This window comes from Saccopteryx bilineata, chromosome 1, assembly GCF_036850765.1.
Source record: "Saccopteryx bilineata isolate mSacBil1 chromosome 1, mSacBil1_pri_phased_curated, whole genome shotgun sequence".
In the NCBI taxonomy this organism is placed as follows: domain Eukaryota; kingdom Metazoa; phylum Chordata; class Mammalia; order Chiroptera; family Emballonuridae; genus Saccopteryx; species Saccopteryx bilineata.
This window is the reverse complement of record NC_089490.1, coordinates 325,205,312-325,220,750: the sequence shown is the minus strand read 5'-3', so window position 1 is coordinate 325,220,750 and position 15,439 is coordinate 325,205,312. Positions and strand designations below refer to the sequence as shown.

The following is a 15,439-nucleotide window of genomic DNA, read 5'->3' as shown; positions in this document are numbered from 1 at the left end:
CCTGAAGCAAACATCCTATTTCCTTAGTCATGCCTTGGCTCAGGCTTGGATGCTGTTTACCACCAGGTCCCGTCCCCAGGCACTGCCTGACTCCCCTGCACTCAAGACTCTAAGGTTTAGTTTAGAGCCAAATGGTTGGAGAAAGTCATCCTCTAGGAACCCCTTCTGTCCATGTTCCTCCCCACCAGGACTGGTGTCAAGGTCCTCTTCTAGGCTCGTAAACCTTACATATTCTACTCTGTTTTGTAATGATTTCTTTCTTCCCCACAAGCAATGACAGCTCCTAGAAAGTAGGAAAACCATGTCTCATTTAGGCTGAAAATCTACTTACCATCGTGCTGAGACTATATGGGGTACTTGATAAATTTTTGTGGAATGAAATAATAAACAAATAACTACAACACCAAGTTTCTTCTGGGGGGATTTCTTCCTGGTTAGAAGCTCTGAGAAACTGTAACAATATATTCAATTTTGTAGACAAGATCTTTCATTAAAAAAAGAGCAACAGGGGAAATAGTTAAAGGGGTTTTTGTTTTTCCCGGTAAAATTTCTGCGAGCCATTGGTTGATGCTATGTTTAAGGTTTACAAACAAGTTATGTCCCTTCTGCACCCAGTAGCTCGATTGGAGCGTGGCCCCAGGTGCTGAGGATAGCTCAGTTGGTGTGACTGCATCAGCCTCAGGTGCTAAAAATAGCTTGATACTTGAGCATTGATGGGTTTCCGGATGGATCCTGGCCGGGGAGCATGAGGGAGCCTGTCTCTCTATTTCTCCTTCTCTCATTTAAAAAAGAAGTTAACAAACAAGTATGGTCAATCACTTTCAGAATTTATGAGACTGATGAGTCTGACTAGTCTTAAGACTGGTCATTTCGAAGACCCCTATAAACCAGAATGGAACAACTCTATCTTAAAAATAACTGTTACGTAGATTGATGACTTAGAAGGGTTTAAGCTTTCTACAGAGTCTATGCTATTTTAATAACATTTACTATGTGATGTTCAATATCTTTTTAGTTCTAATTGAAAAAGTTTCCCTTATTTCAAAATCTCGAAGTATTAGATAATAATGTGTTTTAAAGACTACAGTGAAGAAGCCTATATTTAAATATGTATAACATTCCTCCAAGTTCAATCTAAGAAAATGACCCAACTAATACATCTTTATAAAATCCAAAGATTTCTCCAAAGAAATGCAAGTGCAATGTAATTTTAGAACTAATCTGGAAAAGCAGCAGCATGAGAACAATCTTCCTACACACGCCCCACCCACACAAAAAGCAAAGCTATTTTTTTAAAATTCTATCTATTGAAATGGGATGTCACTTATCATTAAAAAATCACAAAAGTAGATAGACTGAATTAAATATTCCTATCTAACTTTATAAGCAACTGATCTTTGAATAACATTTTATCCAGGATAGAGTATGGACCTCAAAGTTGGAAGTTTCTCCCAACTGGATCTGAAATTTATTCAAAGATGTAACAACAGAAGAGAGGCAGCAAAAACATCAGGTATATGATCTACAAGGCAGAGAAAGAGAATGAATCAAGAGGAACATGGTACCAGAATCATTGCTACGTATCCACATTGAAAATACCAAAGGTGGTCTGTCAGGGTTCCAAGAACAATTAAAAGACAGTGAAAAAAAGGCACCTGAATGAGGAAATGAATGGAAAGTATCTCCAGAAACAACGAAAAGACTTTCTTTCTTCTCCTTCTCAAAACAAGTGGTCATTTCTTCCTGAGATGTGTCTTCACCTTCCCTTTCTTCTTGAAGCCTTTTCATTCTTTCCATTAAGGCCTCCAGCTCACTTAAAGAATCTACAATCTGGATCCAGGTAAAATAATGTTGGTGTTATTAATATTAAAAAATTGTTCTAGTAAACGCCTCCCCCCCAACGTTGTCTTATTATGTACAGAGGATTAAGTACTGTATTTAAGTTTCTAAGTGGGTTTTCTACTAATTTCAAAGAAAATTACATGACAGATTCAAAGATTTTCAGAAGTATGATGTTTTTGCTTGTTATAAATATAGCAAATTTGTAAATATAGATATATTTAATCTAGAATTCCAGTATTTGGCATATATTAAATTATATTATGGTTTATTTTTTTTAATGATACAGCTTCAAATTTTAAAATTTTTGCTGTCATAAGATATATTTTCTATTGCTTGCTCTAGCATCTTATAGACCAAAGATACATTGTTCTAGGATCTACTGTTCAAAGGTCTAACATTAAAAATCCAGGATATCACTAGAATGCATCGTTTTAGTTTTTGTGATTTGTACTAATATCTATCTGCTGTAAAAGCCTTTTTGAGATAACTCAGAACTTCAGGTATAGGTTAAAACTTTCTAGTAACAAAAATGATGCTAAAACATTTCAAGTATATATATCCTGTTTAATCAGAGAATAAACTCAGGTGAAATTTTTATTTTTACTGTTAGGAAGTTTAAAGGCAAAAGAGTAAAGTGAGTTAGGAAAACTGACCCCAAAGTTGTTGCCTGTAAGGGATGCATTCTCTATGTTGTTGTCATTAGCAAGGTCACAAACGCAGAAATTGCTGACTGATATTAGCCTGAATCCATTGGAGATTTCTGGATCTCTCTCTGGATTGATGCCACTACCAAAAACAAAGCTTGCCAAAGCATGATAATGTGCCAGCAGGACCACAGCATGCACCAGTTCAGGCAGAGACCAGTTGTTTTCTCCAGTTTTGACAAGTTTCTGAAATGAGAAAGCAAATCAAGAGTAAAACTGAAAATCATAAAATGCTACAAAGCAATTTTAGAAAGCATGGAAAATCTACCAAATTTCATATGTGTTATTTATAGTAATTAAACTTAAATTAAAAGCATTTCATATATTAAAGATATGGCTTTGGTCAAACAATGTTACTCTAAAACTATCAAACCTAAGAATATAATTTTGTTGCGGCTTCTTCTAAATTCACATATATATCTATTATTGTTACTATGGAAAATACTACAATAATTAGTGCAGAATAATATAAGAATAAACTGTTTCATGTACTCAAACTGTAAACCCACTTTTGCCCCACCCTGTGTATGTGTGTGTTTAAATATAATAGAACTTCTGCTTCTAAAGAACTATTCTGTTATTTTAATAAGATATTTTAAAGAATCCAAGAACATTACATCTAGAAGGAGCATTAAAGATCACCTAGCACAACCATTCATAAAACCACATAAAATCTAATTCAGTAATTCAACACTGTTAAGTTTTAGGTAATTTCTCTGATGGAGAAAGACCCTACACTGTAGAATACTACCTATGTCACATGTGAATAAAAACTTAACAAATTTCAAAGCACTTTTTCATATGCTACTGGACTTGATATGCCAGCTGAATGATGGAATCACAGTAAAGCCATGAGAAACAGCAATCTCTTCATCCCCACTTTTTCCAAGGGCCAAGTCCATCTGGTAACTCATCAGGGATTCTTTCCTAACAGTGTTTGTTCTCTTCACTTTCTATCTGTCTCTACTTCTTGGTGAGTGTGTGCATATGTGTGTGTGTGTTTGTGTGTGTCCTGCTGCTCCCTCCAAATCTAGAACTTTCATTTGGCTCACTTCATAGCTAAAAACCAAAACCAAAAAATTGCTTTCATTTTATTCTTCATTATTTAACTACACACCCACATGCCCATGCACACAAAGGCAGAATATATTACCGAAAGTTCAGGAAAAAGAAAAGGAAAATTCAATCATATTCTATCACCTTAATATAACTATTACATATCTTCCTTTATTTTTATAAGCATAATTATATAATCATAGTACATCTATTTTGTTCTGCTTTTCAAACTTAACATTTTGACATGTTCATTTTGAGAGGCTACAGTTTTATATTACTGTTTAAGCCTGGGCTACATGGTCCACAAATGATGTACAGAATGCTTCTCCACTCCCTTACTGTCAGACAGGCAAATTTTCTCTAAATTATTTTTACTTATTACTATAAAAAGCAACATTATGCTATAGGATTGTTTACATTTTAGAAACAATTACTGAAAGGATTTTTAGGGCAACAGGTATAATATTTTTACAGCTTTTGATAATACCACCCAAGAGCTTTCTAAAAAGACCGGTAGAATTTACAAAGCTTGTGCCACTCTTTGCTGGATTGCCATTACACCTGAAAGGATAGCCAGTATTCATCATTTCAAATTTCTCACTTCATATTAATTTATTTATTATAATTTGATTTCTTTCACAAACTCCTAAAGCTATTTTCTGACCATGTCTTTTTAGTCCTTATCCTATTTGATCTCTGCAGAATTTATATTTTCCTTACTTCCTTCTTGAAATTCATTCCCCTTGGCTTCAGCAATTTCACTATTTTTTGAACCCTTTCTATTCTGAAATGGGCCTTTCTCCATTTCCCTAGCAGCCTCCTTCTTTGTCTAACTGCCTTCAGTGCCAGCTTGCTCCATTCTACCCAAGATCTTCTTTTCTTGTACAATTTCTCCCTGGATGGGTCACTTGTTCCTTCAACCTGACCTCTGCTTGTCTGTAAATAACTACCCAGTTTTATTTCTGCTCTATCCTTTACTTTGAGCTATAGACCTGTAGTTCTTCCAGTAACTGGATATCACTACATGGATGTCACAGTGTTCAGTTCTCGGGACTGTGTATGAACTCCCTCTCATGGCACTGCCTTCTGCCCAGTCAGGAAGGTAAAACCCCTACAGTGATTCTCCTGCCCCATCCCTTTTTCCACCCTCACATTCTGCCAGTCATCAAGTCCTGGTAATTCTTATGCAGAATAATTACATAGTCTGACCCCTCCCCTTCATCATCCTATGGCTTTAAAAACTCATCTCTCAGGTGGATTGCTGCAACTGTTTTATGACTGGCCTCACTGCTTCTCATCTGTACCATTTGGTAAGTTACCTTCTGCATCAACAAATATGCTCATATTACAACTCAGCTCAAAACTTTTCATGATTCTTTATTTTTAATAATGTTTATATATTGATTTTAGTGAGAAAGGAAGAGAGAGCAAGAGAGACAGGAACATTGAGCTGCTCCTGTATGTGCCCTTACCTGGGATTGAACTGGCAAGCTCTGCACTTTGGGACAATGCTTCAACCAACCAAGCTATCAGGGCGGGTCACCTTTCATGAGTCTTGAGTCTTTATCAGAGTGATCTCTAAGCTCTTTTGAGCACATATATTTCTGACAGTAAAAATTGGGGGCCCATCTTCTGATAGTATATACATTTATTTATAAATGAGTATGTACTTATAAACTATAGCATTTTATATAGACTAGTTATATATATGTACTATAATGCTAATACTATAAAACAAAAAGTATAAAAGAATGACATAAGAATATACATACACACACATACATTTCCTAACATTGTAAAGGACTGTCTTGTGCACCCTGTGAGGTATCATAACATAACTCTGGAAACCATAACTTTCTGAGGATAAAACACAAATTCTGTAAAACAGTATTCCTTGGGTCATACAATAGGATCCCAAGTCTTCCCATTTCTTGTCCTCCCCCTTACATAACCATTCCTCCACTTCAGTAACCTGGAGCTATTACTTAGCTACTTTTCCAACATGTCATCATTTTTCATACTCTGCTCTCTGTCTGGAATGTCCTCCTCTACTTGAAAACTCCCAATCATTCTTCAAGACCTAGCTCAATGTCACCGCTTTTGGGAAACCTCCTGACCCCAATCTCTTTATCATACATTCATACACTACTGCGCTGTGGTTACTGTCATCATCTCCCTGTCTCTCTTCCTCTAGACTCCAAGTATGTCCAAGGGCAGTGTCTATTTTTTTAGACCCATCAAAGTTTCTGACACAAAGTAATTAACATGTGACACAAAAAAATGAGTAATTCCTTTATCTAACTAATATATTCTCAAACCAGATCATAAACATCAGGACAGAATTGTTCTTCACAGATTCTGAGTATACCGAGATTGACAAAAGGGAAGCGTGGTTTTACCTGGGCAAATAACTAACAAAAATGTAGTCTAATACAAGGATTAAAAACAAAAAGGACATCTCAATGCATTAGAATCAGAGATTTTAAAAACCTAGGGCTTGTGCTAATACTAATTTAGGTGGCAGCTCCTATTTATTAGTTACCAAGTGCCAAGCACAGTGTGCAGGATGTTTTATATAACAACCTCACCCCTGGGCCTTTCAGGGAAGTTCCTTTTGTAGTCAATCTCTTTAGTCAATCACAACTCTATTTCTCATCCAAGCTCTAGCCTCCAGAAGCATTTAAGCATTCACACACCAGCTGGCAAATTACTTTTTATTTGCAAAATCATTTTGTGAAAACCTTAAAACTATGAAATGTTAGAACTAGAACAGAGCTTAGAACTCATTTAATCTAAACCCCTTATTTTATAGCAGGGGAACCAGTGAGGCCTATGGAAGTTAATTTGCTAAAGGTCACCATCTTTTGAGTAACAGCGTAGAGACTAGGACGGAGGTGTCTTATTCTACCCACTGCATGAAAATAGAAATCAACTTTTCTAATAGCTACTCACTTAAGCTCTTGTAGAAGCTAATTACTGATTAAATAGAAGCATTCACTCATACTTAAATTAAACCCATAGACTTTCTCAATTTTTTTCTACATATATTGATATCCTGTTTTATATTTCAAGTTCCTCAGATGCAAATTTTAAAAATTAAGTCTTACACAAAATACTTAACTAAAAAATTAACTCAGAATCATTAGTAAATATCTTTTTTATTTCAAAGAAACACCCAGTACCTGAATGTGCTCCTTCGTGATCAGCCAGGGTCGGTGTGCTAGCAGCTTATTTATTTCATTAAGATTTTTCAGTCTTTGTGGTACATATTCCAAACCATTCAACCACTCAGCAATACCGCCTGTCTTTATAAATTCATCCACATGCATGTTTATTAAGTAAGAACACTGATGTCTAGCTGCAGCCTAAAACACAAAGAGTTAGTTAATAAAACAATCATGGTAGAGTTTTATCTTAGTGTACTATTTCTAAACAAAAATATAGATGGAATTAATAATTTTTTATAGCCATTAATTCTTTTCTTATCAATTCTCCTCTTTCTAAACTTCCAACACAATGATGCCATAGATCCTTGAAGCAATACATGAAGCTGATAAGCTTCTATAAACACATAAATTGTCACATGAAGCCAATTACTTCCTCATTTGGAAGTTGGCACAAGTCAACTTAGAAGCCACTTTCTTTTTAAGAAAATACATGTCTCTTTCATTATGGTCAATTGTATTCTATTTAAAGCAATAAAATCTCTTGTCTTTCACCAATTTGGAATGCATGATCATTTAGATAATTTTCTTATTGCCTTTTGTGTAAATATGACATCAGTCTTCTCTGTGCACATCACTGTATTGAGAAGAAACTGAAGACCACTGACCCTCTTCCTTCCTATGCATTCACAACTAGTTTTGATACTGACAATCTGGTAAATCTGCACAAAGCAAACTTTTCACCGCTCCTTTCCTCAGGGCTGCTTCTCAGTAAAATAGGGCTGTTTTGTGCTGCTTTCTGTATCTTATTTCTTTCTTAGTTTCTGGGTCTGCTCTCAGCCTTACTGTCATCAAAACCTGAAACTAACATTATATTCTTGGTCAAGTTCATTATTCAATAAAACATAGAATGCTGCCCTTTTTTGTGTTTAAAACTTCAGTGAAGCATAAACAAGACAATCAAATTGAACTTGGCAAAACTAATCTGCTGTCTCCCAGCTAACTGCTAGCTCTGCCAGCCCCGTTGGTCTAAATCTCCAAAACTACAGCACTTGCATCATGTTCTTATTCCTCTTGTTCTCGGTAATGGTACAACTGTAGCGCTCTCTCTCTACTCTCCCAGTCCTGCTGCCCATCATCCCAATTTATAATTCTCTCCTCCTTCAAATTAACTAGGTAACTAGTACAAATACGGTACTTAAAAGTATTAGAATTCATTTAAGAATTCTTATCCAGAGTCCCCATTGGTGCTGACTGATACTTTCCTCTGAGTTAGCCAAATAGTCATTATTTTCAAGATCAAATGACTAAATAAAATGTCAAAACTTGTTTTATATTAATAAAAACAAGATATCAAGAGCAAAACCAAAAACATGTGGGATATTACTTTGGCCCCCTACAAGCGTCTTTAAATCACAAGAGATTAAATATGGAAAATGATTTTAGTGAAAATTAAATGAAAAATTTTCAGGACATTAAGTGGTTTAAAGCATTCAGAATGTACCGAAGGGACCTAATATCCAAAAGGCCAGAGATTTCTCCCTTTCTTAGATCCACAACATTGTCCTCAGCTCTCCACCCCACACAGCTAACACTAGACGAGGAGGAGTAAGCGAGGGCAGGTCACCATTATTGCGATGTAGTGCCTGTGTGGTAGAGGGAGGGGGCCGTCCATGCGCAGCATGTAGAACTGGCTCCGCAGGAAGGACTCCAGGTACTGGGTGTGCAGGCTCATGACCTGGGTGATGTTGTCCAGGCGACCAGATGTAGAGTATTCTTCCACAAGAAAGTTAGTTCGCTCATCCACCGTGTTGGCTTGTGCAACCTTAACAACCAAGAACAAGATAATTATTGAGAAGTAAACGCATCCTTGGTTTGCAAAAATTACATCATTATTGAAACAAATGAATGTTCTTTTGATATTAACAGACACTCGAACTACACAGTTGCTCATATGGGAAACAGAAATAAAAAAGAAAGCACCACTCATTTCTGGCTCTGGTACCACAATTTATTAAACAACAAATGTCAAATTATCAAACATTACACACACAGCTATGAAATCAGAGAAAAGAAGCTTCCATCTGCTTTGCCAGGAACATAAGGCTAAATTTTCAGGGCCTGCTTGCGTGGCCACTGTCACACCAATTAGTGGTGAGGCAAAAGCAGTGGTATTTGATTACATACATTTATAATTTTATCTCAATAGCCTATGAAGATATTTGACCACATTATCTGCAGAAAAATATTTTCAGTCTGATTCACTGCTTGTTATTCAACATTAAAAAGAGGCCTTCTGAAGTCTTTTTGGGGACAAAGGAAACTATGACAACCTGTAGGAAAGTGTTAATTGAAAAGTTAATAACACTAGAATACTGTCACTGCTATTTTGAGCCCATCGTGTTAATGATAAAAACAAGGTAAATTATTAAAATGGACATCCTCCATCTTAGGGAATCAATAAAGATTACTCAAAAACTGGTTATTTATATATAGTTTTATACATAGTGAGAGCTTGGGCATCATATCCAGAATTGGCTCAAAAGATGTAAAGAGTTTATTACACCTTGTAGAAGGACCCAGTTCTGTGGGAATAGGAATGACATGCATATTTCTAGTATTGGTTAATTATTTATTGACATTTTAGAGTTAAGAGTTTTAGACTTAAGAGGAATATATTCTTCACATTAGATCCAAGATTAATGTCAAGCTAGTGCACCAAGTTAGCAGCAGAGCCTCATATAGAGTCCAGGCCTCTTAAAGGCCAGACGATCGGTCTTTCCAAAGATCCACACTGCTGAGAAGCTCTGTTGATGCCACAGTTTCTCCTTAAAATCAGTTACACTAAAGGCACTGCTGACTGAGAAAAACTTAATACCAAAGAAAATATAATGTTTGAAAGTGTAAATTGCGAGGAAGTGTTAATTACAATGGTGTAAAAAAGCAATTTCCCCTTAGCTCACTATAAAAACAAATAAATAATGATATATATCTATTTACCCATTTAGTCAACTGTACGGACCAAGATGATTATTAAAAATACAATAGGATCCAGATGAAACCACATATAATTAGGGGTAGAATTTGTTGTTTTTGTTGTTTTCTCCAGCAGAAGTTTCTTCTACTTGCCTGATACCTAACATACACATTCATATATGATTTATATGATGCAACGGATCCTGAAAAGAGTGGTAGCTTTTGTAAATCAGATTATCTTCAAATATATACTGTGAAAAATGATTGTTTCAGGAAATCCATGCACACACACACACACACACACACACACAAATTACTCTGCTAAGAATAGCTTTGCACTATGCGAGAAACAGGCATTAGGTGTTAGCACAACAGTTTCTCTTAACACATGGTTACCACCTAGATCAGCTATTAGTCAGTGAGCTCCTAAAACATTACTGTTAGTTTTAATTTAATATTTTCATTTAAATTGCAAGGTCACTAAAAAGTGAAATAAAGGTGAAGGAACTGCTGACTTTGGCAATGACCTGGGCATGTCTTAATGTCAGTTCTACTCATCCCTTCTTTTAAGACAATTTCAGAATAACATGGGAATCATGTTGGTGCTTTAAGATAAATGCTCTCTTTGTAATACACAGTGAATTAATATATATAACCATATTCAATATGAGTTAACAACTCCTTAAAGTAGATAAAAACTCCTTAATTGGTGGTTCCCAAACTTTTCTTGGCCTACGTGTATTGAGAGGCATCTAGGAGTCTGGAAGATCCTATGTATCGCTGTGATCTTCAGAGAATGTACGTGCACATAATAGGCACAAATCTTGATTTTAATCTCCTTTGTGTCATTTTACAACCTTTCATTCTTGCATTTCACTGCCTTGACTCCCCACCTTCACTGGAGGTACAGATTGTACCAGAGATTCTCTGCAATCAAGACTTAGAACCAAATGAAAAGAATAACTACTAGTGATGTAATACCATGTTTTGTTTAATAACAGGTTTAGTGAGGAAACTTAACAGGTTTAGTTGGGAAACTTACTTTTTCATTTCAAAATATCTTAATATTCGTGTAACCTATAATCACCATGAAAGTGACCATTTTAAAACCTAAAATCTTCAGGTTAATATTCTATTACTGCTAGCAGCTTTGCTCAGAAAAGTTTTATTTTAAATCAAATATGCTAAAAATCTGTTTCTAATCTTGCACTACTACCTAACTCTATTATTTTAAGCAGATTATTACATAGACACCCACCCTTTTAAGAGACATTGAAAAAAATCTCTGTGGTTTTCTGCCATATAAATAAGAAACAAGAGCAAAACACTTTTACTTTTATATTAAAAATGGAGACATTATTTGATACTATTACTATTTATCACATTTCTATATATTTTAAGACAAACTTACTTCCTTCTCTGGAATAAAGGCACTTGGTCCTCTTGTCAAAGGTTGAGATACTCTGATTCTTTTATCCTGTTTTTAAAAGAAAAATATTATGTATTAATGACTAAGAAAAATTAAATTGGTGCAAATTTATTGCAAAGGTACTAAAACAAACAATTATCTAAAATCAGAGTAAGAGTTAGGTCTGGATCAAAGAAAAGCCACTGGGCCATTGTGTGAATAAGATAACGGGGTCAGGCTCCTACCAAAGTGCTGGGTGCACAGGAGACTCCCAAAATGTCACTTCCTCAGTCATTTCCTACAGCACTGTAGTTAGTCCACAGTTGACATGACTGAAAACTAGCAACCTCCTATCTAATAGCAAACTTGTACATTGTTAGACCTCACACTGAAAACTAAAGGAAAGGTTAAATTCAAATAATTAAATTACTTGCAACTCCCCAAAGCAATGGCTTGACCTGAGTTTTTTTTAATACAATAGGAATAAGCATATCAAATATAAAGTTTTGAAGCTTTAAGTAAGAAAAATGTAAAACTTGGAGAAGTAGAGGTTAATTTAACCTAAGAAATGGGAGAATGCAACAATACTCATTGTTAAATTACTATTCCATTTACTATTAACAACTGGTAGATTGCCAATGATATGTTGATCTGTTCGAATTTTTTATAATTTAATTTTTTTTAAATTTTATTTAAAAATATTTTGGTGTTCCCATGTAAGTGTGATTATCTGTAAGCCACAAAAATTCCAAACAGAGACTAACTTCCTTCTCCACAGGCATGTTGAGGAGCAGGAACAGTTAGAGGGAGGATCTCAGGCTCTGACGTCCTTCTTAGCCAGAAGAGACAGAAAAAATGGCCACTTAAAAGTTCTATCAGAAAAGTAATACTTTAAAGTTCTGAAAAAGAAGCTCTCCAAAACCCTAATGTAACAATAGGGCTATGCCATGGTTTACAAAGATTATAAACACCCAGTGGGACATCAGAGAGCACAGGACAGGTGTCTACTGCAAACAGTGTATTAAGCTGTAGATGCTCCCAAGCCCTCCTTAGGAAGCTTTGGAACTGAGGAGGGAGCTTTGTGGCTCCTTCTCTTTCACATGCCTTTGTCTCCTGGCCATAGCTGACTAGACCAGCAATTTTCAACCTTTTTCATCTATGGCACATGTAAACTAAGTACTAAAATTCTGTGACACACCAAAAAAAATATATTCTTTGCTAATCTGATCCCCCCAAAATAGGTATAATGTTGATCCATTCACAATGGACGGCTATTGTTGTGTTGGCTGTTGTCATTTTAGTATCTGACAATCTAAGGGAAAAGAGGTCAGTGCCCCTAACTAAATAGACAGGTATTACATGTTTTAAAAATTCTTGTGGCGCAAGGGCTATATATAAATCTCTGGACTAGACCAATAAACATAGAAGCTGATCTGCAGCCTGTGGGTGCCTTAATGAAAGAGTTCTGCCTAAATAAGAGTTGAGGGTAATCAGCTGGACCAGTAAGGTTCTGGAATACTACAAGTAACTATATAGAGTACTAGAATTATATGAAGGTAATATAACCTGACAGAGAGGAGAGAAACAAAATAGCAATCAGAAGCAGGAGCAAAGAGAAAATAAGCACCACCAGAGTAAGCATGAACAGGTGCCTGCTTCCAAGGGGAAACCCACTGGAGTTTCTATGGATTCACTAGAGAAAGTGAAGCCTATACAGGGCTCTCTTCCCTCCCCTTCCTCCCTTCCTGTCCTCTCCTTCCTTCTCTCTGCACAAAGTAATGAGTCTTTTTGTTCCTTACAAAGAACCTAACAAACACAAACTACTTGCTAAAATCCCTTACTCTGTCAGGAAGCAGTCACAAAACAAATTGGCACCTGTAGGCAGCCAGACATTCAATGACTTTCTGAAAGCCTAATCAGATCTCTGATCAACAGTGTGGTACCTTGTGAACAAAACAGACTCGGTCACTGCCCTTATGGGCACAGCACAAAATCACCAGTTTTCAGGGCTCTAGGAAATAAATATATTACACAATATTAATCTTAACCCGCTAAATTTTCAGAAAGACCTAGGCATTTAGATTATATTTATAAAGTGATGACAGATATATCTCAATTTATTGGCCAAGTACATGAAAGGACTCCATGTCAAAAAAAGTAATTTCTTGCTTATATCCACCATAATTCAGATTTACTCAGAAAAATAATTTAAAAGATAAAATTTTTCTCTTTGCTAGTCTCTGTAAGTTATAGAAAATAAAATTTCAAATACTCTCTAAAATATAGCCTAATGCACTAGTATGTGAAAAGCAATTCCCTTTATAACTGATCATTTTAAATGAACAAAGTAGACAGAGAAACTGATTTTGAGGACAAATCATAGGTTATTTATTTATAGATTGAATTTATTGGGGGTGACATTAATATTACATGTTTCAGGTGTACAATTTTATAATACAGCATCTGTATATTGTATTTTGTGTGTTCACCGCCCCAAGTCAAGTAAGTCTCCCTCCATCACCATTTATCCCCCTCTACCCTCTTCCACCTCTTCACCCCCTCTTCTGCTCTGGTAATCACCATGCTATTGTCTGTTGTCTATGAGGGGTTTGTGTTGTGTGTGTGTGTGTGTGCTTAATCCCTTCACCTTTTACACCCAGCCTTGCAAGCCCCCTTCTCTCTGATAGCTGTCAGTCTGTTCTCTGTAACTGTAAGTCTGTTTCTGTTTTGTTTGTTAATATATTTTATTCATTAGAGTCTACTTATGAGTAAAATCTTGTGGTACTGCTCTTTCTCTGACTGACTTATTCCACTTAGCATAATATTCTCCAGGTCCATCAATGCTGTCGTAAAGGATAAGATTTCCTTTGTGGAGAAAAATGCCAATAGGGAGATAAGTGGAATCTTTTAATTGTATTTATAAAAATACATAAAATCGCCTGGCCAGATGGCTCAGTTAGAGCATCATCCTGAAGCACAGAGGTTGCTTGTTCAATCCCCTGTCAGGGCACATACAGGAACAGATTGATGTTCCATTCTCTCTCTCTCTTTCTCTCTCTCTCCATTCTTCTCTTGCTAAAATCAATAAATAAAATTTTAAAAATATATAAAAATACATAAAATCACAGAAAATATAGGGAGAGAAAAGTGTACAAAGGGAATTTGGAGATGCAGAATGATTTATTACTAAGATGATTTATTTATAAAAAATCACTATTTAATACATTTATCAACTGAATTTACCTGTAAATGTTTGACAATTTTATTCTGCTTACAAAAATATTTTCTGGAATAGCAGATGTTTAAATCTGAAACATATTTTCATTATATAATGAACTGCACATTATTGCACTTAAAAGAATGTAACACTTCTTAATTTTCATCAATTGATAAGCAACTGAAACTTGTTTTCACTTGTGTCAACATTCATTTATTCAGCAAACGTTTACTGAACATTTACACTGTGCTAGGTACAGTGGCGGCACAAGAGTTAGATCAGCAAACCTGCCGACAACTAACTGCATAAAGCATATGATATATTCCACAGTATATGCATACAGAAAGTGACACAGGGAGACATAGTTCTAGCAATTACAATTTACTTCATTAATTCCGTCATTGAACATTAAAGCTGTGTACTGTCAGTTTTCACTATTGTAAATAATGCTATGCTGCATATCTTTGTACAAAGAGATCTTGGGGTATATTTTGTCATATTTAGGCTAGTTTTTTTTAGTAGGATTCCCAGATGTGAATTTACTGGGGTTTAGATTACAAATACCTTTAAAGTTCTTTGTGCCAATATGCTAAGAAAAATGTTTTACCAAATTTGTTTCCATCAGCTGAGAAAATGTCCATGCAACTATTTAACTCCAAAAGTGAAAACCAGCATAGTAAAATGTGTGTGAAACTTAATTATATACAGACTTGAAGTAAAACTTCTTAAGTGGATCTATGGATATGGTCTGTATTTTCCATAATACAATTCTGGGGTGATGTTGGTCCAGGGCCTGAGACACCCCCCCCATACCCACACCTATCCTCACACCAAACACCCCACCACCAACCCCCCCACACACAGAAAAGAAGTTACTGCAAGAGCCCAGGGAAGAGATAATGTGGCGTGCCCTAAGAGTTTTTTAGACACTGAAGAGAAGGAAAAACTACAGCATTTTGAAGTTTCACCATCATATACATGTCCTCAGTTGCATTTTTAAAATGGCAGCACTACTGAAATGATCAGCCTCGTCCCTGCTTCTGCCTAATGATCCTCTCTTCCGGCGAGGACT

The 15,439-nt window shown here is 35.7% G+C and overlaps 1 protein-coding gene across 1 annotated transcript in view; it reads right to left on the bottom strand.

Moving 5' to 3' along the window:
• SESN3 (sestrin 3) overlaps nucleotides 1–15,439 on the bottom strand; it is a 72,176-nt gene that overhangs the window by 17,060 nt on the left and 39,677 nt on the right. Inside the window, exons 2-6 of the mRNA XM_066248194.1 lie at nucleotides 11,154–11,219; nucleotides 8,394–8,591; nucleotides 6,785–6,967; nucleotides 2,496–2,732; nucleotides 1,656–1,830 (exon numbers count right to left, since the gene is read on the bottom strand). Of these exons, the coding sequence (XP_066104291.1) occupies nucleotides 1,656–1,830; nucleotides 2,496–2,732; nucleotides 6,785–6,967; nucleotides 8,394–8,591; nucleotides 11,154–11,219 (859 nt within the window). The remainder of the gene's footprint in view (nucleotides 1–1,655; nucleotides 1,831–2,495; nucleotides 2,733–6,784; nucleotides 6,968–8,393; nucleotides 8,592–11,153; nucleotides 11,220–15,439) is intronic.